General features: G+C 35.9%; 1 protein-coding gene across 1 annotated transcript; it reads right to left on the bottom strand.

Moving 5' to 3' along the window:
• Nucleotides 1-278: 278 nt before the first annotated feature.
• Nucleotides 279-11,635, bottom strand: LOC147571574 (EF-hand calcium-binding domain-containing protein 13-like). The gene is made up of 4 exons (XM_086696220.1): nucleotides 11,575-11,635; nucleotides 10,267-10,338; nucleotides 4,484-4,627; nucleotides 279-805 (listed from the first exon to the last, which is right to left on the bottom strand). The coding sequence occupies exons 1-4, from the start codon at nucleotides 11,633-11,635 to the stop codon at nucleotides 672-674; spliced, it is 411 nt and encodes a 136-aa protein (XP_086552346.1). The 3' UTR covers nucleotides 279-671.
• Nucleotides 11,636-11,673: the final 38 nt, after the last annotated feature.

Consider the following 11,673-nt stretch of genomic DNA (forward strand, 5'->3'; position numbering starts at 1 on the left):
TTCTTTACAGTGAGCTTCTGAGTGGCCAAGACTGTCTTTCTCATCTTAACAGCTCATCAGCTTAACAGAAAGCATATATAACAATGGCTCAGTAAATATTACTGAATAAATTGGAAGATGGAAAAAAATATATAAACAAATGAAAGAGGAAATTTTGCATGTGAGTACCCAGCGCTAGTCACTAGATGGCATCACTTCCCCAAATTGGGAAGACATTTTACATCTTCCAAAAAGGAATTTTATATACACGGTTCTAGCTCTTTACAGTAAGTGTGAGGATAAACAGTAAGCTCGTAAAAACTTTCAATTCATTTGCACGTGGAAGTGCTCGAGATTTAGAAATCATGAACAGAGAAGATTGAAACCAAACATCAGCAGTAAGCCAGGCATCTGTTTGGCTGACGACCTACAGGATGACTGCCTCTTTTAGTCTACTACACTCTTCTAAAGTTTGTCACACCAGTTGGTCCACTAAAAGCACAACATATGTTGGGGTGGGTGGCTCAGTCGGGTAAGTGTGTCCAACTCTTGAGTTCCGCTCAGGTCACGATCTCATGGTTTGTGAGATCGAGCTGTGCACTGGGCTCTGTACTGACAGTGTGGAGTCTTCTTGGGATTCTCTCTCTCTCCCTTTCTCTCTCTCTGCCCTGCCCCTGCTCTTTCTCTGTCTCTCAAAATAAATAAATAAACTTGAAAAAGTAAATGAAAGCACAAAATGTGATGTTCTTACATAATTTTTCAGAGAAGCGTTCCGTATTGGTCATCATTGTATCAATGAAACCTTTAAAATTCACTTTTTTCGTTTCTAAGGAGAAAAGAATATTTTCTTCAATATCTTCAAATGTTAATTATGACAACTATTGAATTATGTAAAATAAATTATAGGGAGATAACATGATTATAGCCATCAGCTAATACCACTCAAAATATACGGTTCTAAGAGGAAAAAGCAATTCAACACACAAGGAGAAAGTAAAACTGAAAAATGCCAGGAAAGTTAATCAAAATCCTTCTAGTTACAAGCGCACAACATTTGTAATTTTAACTTACATTATCTTGTCTTGGCCTGACAACAACTCAAAGATATGTCGGTAAAGGATTAGTGTATTGTTTTATACATTTTAAAAAATACTTAGACATGATATCATGATTTTTTTTCCCCAGGTCACAAAAGGAAATACGAGATCAGAGATTAGAAGTGAGTTTTCTTGACCTCTGGTTTCTCCCACCTCAGGCTACCATTCACATTGTTATCTTTATTCCAGTATACTTTTGAAACTATTAAACGTTTTAATAGTCATTCTATACTTAGAAAATGTCTTTCCTTGATTATATATAATATCCCAATATTAGAATGGATAAAGATGTCTAAGAATTTTCTAAGGCCGCATATACAGGTTTTATATAAATAGGATGAGCTTTTGATAACACTACTCCTTTGTTTATCCCACTAAAAACATCAAATTCCAATTCTAATCTATAAAAGATAAGGCACAGCCTATTGCCTATTTCCAAGATAAAGAATCTTTGAGAAGTTTACTTTAAGGAGCACCAAATTACTTTGTATTCTTAACCAAATATTTAAAGACTTGAAAAAAATGAGACTTTGAAAAATCCTAGGGGAATGTTAGAGTTAATGAAGATTTACATCCACTAACAGGAACATATAACTTTCTAAAGCAATAGATTCCCTATTTTTGATAATGTCTATTTGATACACAAATGTTTTAGCTGAACCACTGAACCCGCCTCCCATTTGAAGAACATTATTGTTTTAACGACAAAATTACTTTTTATTTTTATTATTTTTTTAATATAGTTTATTGTCAAATTGGTTTCCATACAACACCCAGTACTCATCCCAACAAGTGCCCTCCTCAATGCCCATCAGCCACTTTCCCCTCTCCCCCACCCCCATCAACCCTCAGTTTGTTCTCAGTATTTAAGAGTCCCTTATGGTTTGCCTCACTCCCTCTCCGTAACGTTTTTCCCCCTTCCTCTCCCTCACAGTTGAAGAACATTATTAACACCACTGCATCTGCTTCTGTGCTTCCCCCATTCTATTCTACTGCTTCTTTACAGAGAGAACATTGCTGAATTTTTTAAAATTAACCAAGGTCTTGCTTTTTTACATATAATTTTACACAGGATAAACAAAATATTCCTTAATTTTGTTTTACAGCTCTATAAAAATTATCACACTATAGCAATCTAGACTTGCTTTTTTCATTCAATATTATATTTCCAAGAACCATCCATATAGTATATTGCTATAGTTCATTTTCACTAATGTACACATTATCAGTATTTCATCATGCATCAGTGGTAAATACCACAATTTATTTATACATTCTATCACCGATCATGTTGTTTCTTTTTGTTCATTCTTTCCTTCCTTCCTTCCTTTTCCTTCCTTCCTTCCTTCCTTCCTTTTCCTTCCTTCCTTCCTTCCTTCCTTCCTTCCTTCCATCCTTCCTTCCTTCCTTCCTTCCTTCCTTCTTCTATTAAGATCAGAGCTGCTATGAGCATTTTTAACATGTCTCCTTGCACATCAGTGCAGAGATTTTCTGGGATGTATCACTAAAAAATGGATTTTCTAAGCCATGAAGTATGAAAACCTTACAGAATACTACATAATGTTTTTCAAAGTTCTTTTACCACTTTTGCCTTATTTACCAACAATTAAATTAACAGACCTTAATTTTTGCCAATTTGGTCAGCATCAAAAGGTATTTCATTGTGACCTAAATTCTGCATTTCCCTGATTACTATGATGTATAAAAAGACTTCATATGATTATTAGCAACTTACGTTGCTTCATCTGGCAATGGCTGTTCTTGTAATTTGGCCATTTTTCTCTTGGGTTGTTAATTTATAGGGGTTTCCTATTTATTCTCCACAATGATCTTTCGCTGTTATGAGTGTTACAGATAATCTTTACTCTGGAATGCCTGGGTGGCCCAGTCGGCTAAGCATCCAACTTTGGCTCAGGTCATGATCTCGCAATTCATGAGTTCAAGCCCCGCTTAGGACTCTGTGCTGACAGCTGGGAGCCTGGAGCCTGCTTCAGATTCTGTCTCCCTCTCTCTCTGCTCCTCCCCCACTCATACTCTGCACCTCTCTCTCTCTCAAAAATAAATAAACATTAAAAAAATTTTTTTTAATAATAATCTTTGCTCCATTTGTGGCTTGTATTTTCATTCTGTTTGTATTACCTTTTAATAAAGAGAAGTTCTTATTTTTAATGTAGTCAAATGTATAAATCTTTTCTGGTTAGTGATTTTGTATCTTAAAAATAATTCCTTGTAACTCCAAGTCAGAAAATTTTTCTTCTTTCTCTAACGAGAATTTTAGTGTTCGTATCTGGAAAGCATTACTGAATATGATACATAGGTAGGGATCCAATTCTATTTTTTACATTTGAATAATTAATTATTCCAGCACCATTTATTAACTGGTGCTTCCCCTCCCCCCCAGTAATCTGCCACCTCATTATATATGTTTCCTTATATGTGTGTAGATATATTTGGAAGTTACTTATCCTGTCCTATCAATTTCTCTATCCCTGTGCCATTTTCACACTGTTTTACTTACTGTAACTTTATAATGAGTCTTAATATCCAGGGTAGCAAGATCCCTCCAACACCACTCACACACCCTATCCACGTTTTTCTTCCTCAAGAGTGTTTTAGCTACTCTTGATCTTTGTTTATGCATACCAATATTAGAATTAATTCATCAAAAAGTCAGGGTTTTATTAGAATTGCTTTAGATAAGTAAACTAATTATGAGAATTGGCAGACTTGGGGGTCTCTGAGTCCATTAATATGGGATATATTCCAATTTATTTAGGTATTCTATAATGTCTTTTAACAAAGTCTTATCATTTTCTCACGTAAGGCACATAACTTACATTTGTTCTATTCCTTTTTTGCTTTTCATTATGGAAAAATGTTAATACACGCAAAAGAAGAAATATATTGTAATAAAAGTTCACATACTCTTCCTGTACTCTTCACATACTCTTCATGGCCATTCTTATTTCATCTATAGCCCCACACACTTGTCTATCTCACAACCACCCTTTCTCTTTAGAAAAGATGCTGCTAAGTTATAAGGGTATAGATACTCAAAACTAGTACCTTCCTTATGAATTATAGGCTTTGGCATAATAAAGAGTCGTTTGTCCCATTTAACGACTTTTGTCCTGACCTCTTCCTTGTCAGAAAGCAAAACCATAAACTCTACTTTCTTTTTGTTTGTACTTTTGCCTGTAGGAAAAAAGTGTCTGGAAAGACTGTTAATACTGGATATTTCTGGATCATGGGATTTTGTATGTTTTGTTGTACTTTTGAGCATTTTTCTGTATTGACTTCATTTTAATGGACTTTTTTCTAATCAAAAAAATAAAGTCATTATTCTGAGGGAAAAAAAATCGCAAAGTGACCATCTTTTCACATGTGTCAACCCAGTTTTCACTTACTGTCAGCTTCAGTCAACTCTGCGATCTTCTCAAATTCTGGCTTAGAAAGGTAACCTCCAAAATGCTGAAGACAAGTATTCATATCCTCATAATCAATATTTTCATCTTTAATTTTATCAATGGCTTTAATGACATCAGTCAACACTGAAAATAAAGCAGTATGCTAATGAGTATTAAATATAAGTCAAAAAGAAAACACCAATAGTAAGATGAATTTTAGTTCTAACACTAAATAAACAAGCATAGAAAATAACTTCAGAAATGTTATATGTGAAAAGAATTACCAGATCTTTAATACTGAAAACCAACAAAGTACAAAATGAGAGCCAAAAATATATTCTACTTTGCTATCATCTCTGTATCGAAGGAAGTGCCAATTTAATTGCAATTTAAGTGCATAGGAACAAAAATATTATACAATTTCCCCATTTAATTTTCTAACAATTTAAACTTTCTTAGTAGTCTGTTTCTCGGTAGCAGATACAGAAATAAGTAGAAAACTTTCAGTCCTGAATAATGAATTGGGGTAAGGTTTTGTAGCAATACATGGCTCAGTCCCTGGTTAATCTTTTATCTTCTGTATACATAAATATTATCACTTGGAAATAACTATCCCACATGTCTTTTTATGATACTTTGGAATATATGCTTCACAAATTTGGGCAGTATTCCCTCCATTAAATTTAAACAAATTTTTACTGCAATGAAAGCTTTAATGTTTATTTTTGAGAGAGAGAGAAAGGCACAGCATGAGTCGGGGAGGGGCAGAGAGAGAGGGAGACACAGAATCTGAAGCAGGCTCCAGGCTGTCAACACAGAGCCAGACATGGGGCTCAAACTCAGGAACGGCGAGATCATGACCTGAGCCAAAGTGGACCCTCAATCAACTGAGCCACCCAGGTGCCTACGCAATAAAATTTTCTTAAAATAACTTACAAACACATAGAATTATTAAGGGGGTCGACAGGTATGCATGCGGGTGTGTTTTTGTGTCAATTTTGGAACAAACTAAACTCAAATAGATTTTCTCTAATAGAAGATCAGGATAGGTAAAGCGAGGAAGCTGGGCAGTGGAGGGCATTAAAGCCATTATCAGGAGTTAATCGACTTTAGGCAGTCACTGGACGTCATTATGGATTACTAAACAAAGAAATGATCAAAATGATGTCTGAATTAGATGATTCTTAAAATGATTCTTAAAAAGGTAATTTTTATGTATAAATATGTAGAACAAGATATATGATACTATCTTGTGAAAGGACTTTTTAGAAGAAAAAAATTCTCACTTAAAAGTAAATAGCTGATGGGGCACCTGGGTGGCTCAGTTGGTTGGGCACCTGACATCAGCTCAGGTCACGATCTCATGACTCATGGGTTTAAGCTCTGTGTTGAGCACTGTGCTGACAGCGCAGAGCCTGAAACCTTCAGATTCTGTCTCCGTCTCTCTCTGCCCCTCTCCCACTCTCGTTCTCTGTCTCTCTCTCTCAAATAGAAATAAACATTAAATTTTTTTTTTTTTAAAGTAAACAGCTTGTGAGTGATGTCAGTAAGATGGTTAAGTAGGACGCCCTGGACCCTTCTTCTCCCCACAAACACACTGATTCAGCAGAAATTAAAAAATAAATTCCTTTTGTGATAAATTAGAAACTAACTGACAGGCTCTTGTATCCCAGGAGAATGCAAAACAAGACGTACTGAAGCTGGTACAGACATTTGGGACACCCTCCCACAAGTGCTGCCTCCAATGCAGCACCATATGATCCAAAAAAAAAAAAGACTCTAGCTCCCAGCTTCACCCAAGGGGAAGAAGAGTTTGGTCCACATATCCAGAAATTCAGCTTTTCCAAAATGCCTCCCCAGAAGATTGGCTTCTGTTTTGCCAGCCTTGGAGCTCTGATGGGTCTAGCACAGTCTAGTATTTGGGGTAGAATAAAGCGATGGCTTGGGCTGGTAGAAGGCAGTGATCCTCCCCTCTGTTCAGCACAGGATGAGATTAAAATTCCCAGCTCTTAGTTTCCTCCTGGAGAGGTAAAGAGTTTATCCAGCACGTCAACTTTTTCAGGGCGTCCCAAAGAACCATCAGCTTATCTCGTCAGTCCTAGAGCCTGGGGAAGGAAAAAGGTGGTAGAGGCCTAGGGCCTATCAGGCTGGGCCGATGGGTGGGGGTCTTCTCCTGTATAGGGACAGTATGTGAGGACTGGGACAGCTGCCTGCTTTTTCTCTTGCACAAACACCAACACAGAAAGTCCAAATGGAAATTTAATGACTAAAAAATATGATGACTGAAATTAAAAGTTCAGTGGATGGACTCAACAGCTGAAAGGAGGAGAGAAAGGTAAGAATCAATGAATTGACAGCAACTGAAATCATCCGATGAACAACACTGAGAAAATAAACTGAAGAAAAAACGAACAGTTCCAGAGACCTGTAGGAATATAAAAATGATCTAACATTTGTGTCCATCAGAGTCCCAGAAGAAGAGAAAGAGACTTAAAAAGGCACTCAAAGAAATAATGCCTGCACACTTCCCAAATTTTTATCAAGAGACATTAACCTACAGATCCAAGACAAAAGTGGACCTCAAACAGGATAAATCCAAAGAAATCCATGTCAAGATCCATCATAATTAAACTTCTGAAAACTAAAGACAAGGGAACATTTTGAAAGCAGCCTAAGAAAAACACTTTAGGGAAAGAAAACCAATTTGAATGACAGGATTTCCAGCAGAAACCATGGAAGCCAGAAATAAGTGACACAATATTTTTCAAGTGCTGAACGTAAAGAACTATCAACGTAAAATCCCATATTCAGAAAAACTATTCTTGAGGAAGGAAGAGGAAATCAAGATGTTCTCAGATGAGAGGAAACTAAAAGAATTGGTTGTCAGTAGACCTAAGAATGGATAAAGGAAGTTCTTAAACAGAAAACAAAGGATAAAACAAAAAAAACTCTGGAATATCAAGAAGGAAAAAAGAAAATGGTAAGTCAAAATATGGGTAAATATAGTAGGCTTTCCTTCTCTTGAATTTTTTAATCAAGTCTGATGGTTGAAGTAAAAGTAATACCACCTGATGTGGTTTTAAATATATGTAAGGAAATATTTAAGATAATTATATCATAAAGGAAGGAGGGAGGGATGTATATGGAGATAAGGCTTCTGTATTTCACTTGAACTGGCAAAATGATGACACCAATAGAGTGTGATAAGTTATGTATATATACCTGAAGCAACAACTTTAAAAGGTATACAGAGAGATATACTCCGAAACACTATAGATGAATCAAAATGGAATTCTAAATGCGGGCCAAAGATTTGAATATCTATTTCACCAAAGATATATGAACAGCTGGGAAGCATGTGCAAATAAATTTGACATTATCAGTCATTAGGGAAATGCAAAATTAGAACCATAATGAAATTCCGCTACACAATTATTATAATGATTATAAACAAAAAGATAATACCTACATGTGGCGGATAGGAAGAAACCAGAATCCTTACACATTGCTGGTGAGAATGAAAATGGTAGAGCCACTTTGGAAAACAGTTTGGTAATTTCTTTAAAAGTAAAACATAAATTTACCATACACACTAGCAATTATTCTCCTAGGAATCTACCCAAAAGACATGGAAACATGTCCACAGAAAGACTGCAATGCAAATGTTAATTTCAACATTATGCATACCAGTCCCAAACTGCAAATAAGCAAATGTCATAAGCTGGTGAACCATCAACAAAAGGGAACATACCTATAAAATGTAATATGGACTTATTTAACCATACAAAGGAACAAACCACTGATACATACGACAACATGAATTAGCCTCAAAAAAGTGAAGTCAGGCACAAAAGACCACATGTTTTATGATTTCATTTATATTGAATGTTAAAAAAAAAAAAAAAAAGGCAACTTTATGGAAACAGAAAGCAAATCAGTGGTCGCCTGGGAATGGAGGTAGAGATTAACGGTAAATGGGCACAAGAGAATTTTAGGAGTGAAGGAAATGTTACAGACCTGGATTGTGTCCACTTCTGATTATATATCCCAAAGAATTGAAAGCAGGGGCTCAAAGAGGTATTTGCATACCCACATTCACAGCAGCACTACTCACAATTGCCAAGAGGGTGTCTATTAACGGGTGAATGGACAAACAGAATGTGGCATATACATGCAATGTGATATTAGCACGAAAAGGAAAGAAAAATCTGACACGTGCTACAACATGGATGAATCCTGAGGGCATTATGATAAGTGAAATAAGCCATTCATTCATAAAGACAAATACTATATGATTCCAGTCAAGTATCTGGAGTAGGCAAATTCACAGAAACAGGAAGTAGAATGATGGTCGTCAGAAGCTGGAGAGGCACAGATGGGTAGTTGTTGTTCACTGGGTATAGAGTTTCAGTGTTGCAAGGTGAAAAAGTTCTAGAGATTCGTTGTACAGCCGTGTGAATATACTTAACCCTAATGTTCTTGAACTGTACAGTTACAAATGGTTAAGATGGCAAATTTTATGTTACGTGTCAGATACCACCATTAAAAATAAATTTTAGGGGCACCTGGCTGGCTCAGTCCAAAGAGCATGAGACAATTGATCTTGGGGTTGTGAGTCTGAGCCCCATGTGGGGTGTAGAGATTATTTAAATAAATAAAACGTTAAAATAAAATAAATTTTAAAAACAGTATAATGGGGGAAATGGGAGGGAGGAGTCGGCTACAACCAAGACACTACTTCACAAAACAGCAATGAAACGGTGACTGAGTTCGTGAATGAATGATTACAAGGTAAAGCACTCAAGAAATTTGCTAATAGTGTCTTTAAGAACACCACTTAAGCAATTCATGACAAATTATAATGTAGCTTTTTTTTTAAGTTTATTTATTTTGAGAGAGAGAGAGCACACAGGGTAGGGGCGGAGAGAGAAAGAGAGAATCCCAAGCAGGCCCTGTGTTGTCCACAAGAAGTCCAACACAGGGCTTGAACTCACAAACTGTGAGATCATGACCGGAGCCGAAACCAAGAGTCGGACACTTAACTGACTGAGCCACCTAGGCGCCACAATAATGTAGTTTTTAACATGAGACTTCATGTAAGTATGAGAGAAAAAATCTCTTCCTTTGGATTAATTTTTCTCTATCTGAGAAATCCTTTGGGAAGACACAAAAAGCTTATCTTTCCTTTTCAGCATATGAATAAACAAAAGGAAATAAAAACACCAAGGCTTAGTATCTTTCATTTCTCATGTTAATCTTGCTGAAAAATATTTAATTATTTGCATAAAAACCCAAAATCATTGCAAGCAAAAATTTTTAACAAACTGATTGTGGTGTTGATTGTATGACTCTATACATTTCATGAAAATTAGTGCGTGAGTGAGTTTTATGTATGTAAATTATAGCTTAATACAATTTTTTTTAGAAATGTTCTAAAACAAGGGAAACACAACCAGTATTTCATTCAAACAAGTTCCTTATAAAAAAATTAAAAATCAAATCACCCATCCATTGCTAAAAATGGGGCTAATCCCCTATTGGAATTCCTCATTACCTTACTCTACATTTGTGTAGTACTTTACAGTTTTTAAAATCCATCTAACAATTCTGTGAGGGAAGCAAGTTAGCTATCACTACCCTAATACATCAAGTTTTCATGGCTTGCCTGAGAATTTCAGAACTATTAAGTACCTACCCAAAAAGCAAACTCGGTTCAGTTGAACCTCTTTTCAACCTAACCACTTCTTTCCTCCAAATCATTTTAAAATAAATTTCCTACCTACCATCACATTCAGGGAGACTTTGCTCCTTGGAGAGAGCGCTCATAAAGTCATCTAACTTCACCATTCCATTTCCTGTAAAATAAAGACTTTAGATCATGCATTCTTTATATTTTTGCATAAAAGGTAAATTCATAGTTTCATACAACTATGAAAAAAAACTACTTCTTCACTTCATCGTAATTCTATTTCTCCTTTCATATCCTGTCTCTGAATTAGGTCAGTTCGTTTCATTTTGATAATTACTCAATAATTTTTAAACACCTATTATAAAGTGCAATGGACTGAGCTAGGTCCTCAATTTTTGATAGATATAGGAAAAAGGAAAGGTGACCATATAGATGGACCATGAGAAACTTAAGGAGTCTATTTCATACCATCATGAAAACCCAGTCAAAATGCTATCCATTAAGACACCTTGACAATACTGACCAATCCTGACAGACCCAAGTGTCCCCATTACTATCAGCTGATCCAATTAACTACCTATTTTTAGATATACACCCTCCACAGTGATCCTACCAATCCTGATAAGCAACATGAAAGGGCTCAATAATTTTAGTAGCACCTACCTACACCTTAGATTTTTTTTTTTTTTTTAATCTTCTTTCCCATTTGCCTTAGCTAAGAAATTTTGCTCAGGTTCTAAGAATTCATTTCTAATATATTCCCAAGTCAGTCTTTCCCCAAAATGTTGCCTCTGCCCTCTCCTCAGCTGAACTTCTGTTGTGGATGGTTCTTACTTAATGATAAAACAACTTCTCCAATACAAAAGCTCTTCCTGGAAACTTAAAATCTGCCTTGAACTTAGGCTGGTGACTGGGATATGCTATTTAACATCTAGATGCTAATCATCTGCCTTGATTGGTTAAGTATCATTAGCCCTAAATTCCTAGTTGTAGCACTTCCTTACCATTTTGGAATCTCCAGTTATTTCTTCTTGGATGCTTAGGCTATTTGCTCAGAGATTTTTGTACCCCTTGGATTTTGTGCTCTTATTGCCTGAACCTCCCCACAACTGGGTCAGCCTTTCCAGTACCTGTCCCATACGGGAAGGCATAGCTAGGGATAGTGATAGAGTGTTACATAACAATTCTGAGCTATAAAAGGACTAGTCCCTCCAAACCAATCCATTAGGGCAGATTTTCCAGGAATTTTTTTTCCACTTTCCATTTTTATATCTGTTCTTTTAGAATCTTCTTTAGCATGGCCCATTCTGTTCCATTCCTAGTTGAGAACTTACTCCATCATTTAATACTATCCCATAAAAGTATCTAATTTTTTCAAAAAGTTTGGTATTATCAGTCTCACCATTTTGAGCAGTCTTTGCCACAATCTCCTTGAACTCTTTGTCTGATAAAGTAACTCCCATTGAAGGCAAAATGGACTGAAGTTCTTCTTTTTTTAAAT

This window comes from Puma concolor, unplaced genomic scaffold (genome assembly GCF_028749965.1).
Source record: "Puma concolor isolate L17-30 unplaced genomic scaffold, mPumCon1.1.hap2 unalloc_scaffold_172, whole genome shotgun sequence".
NCBI lineage: Eukaryota > Metazoa > Chordata > Mammalia > Carnivora > Felidae > Puma > Puma concolor.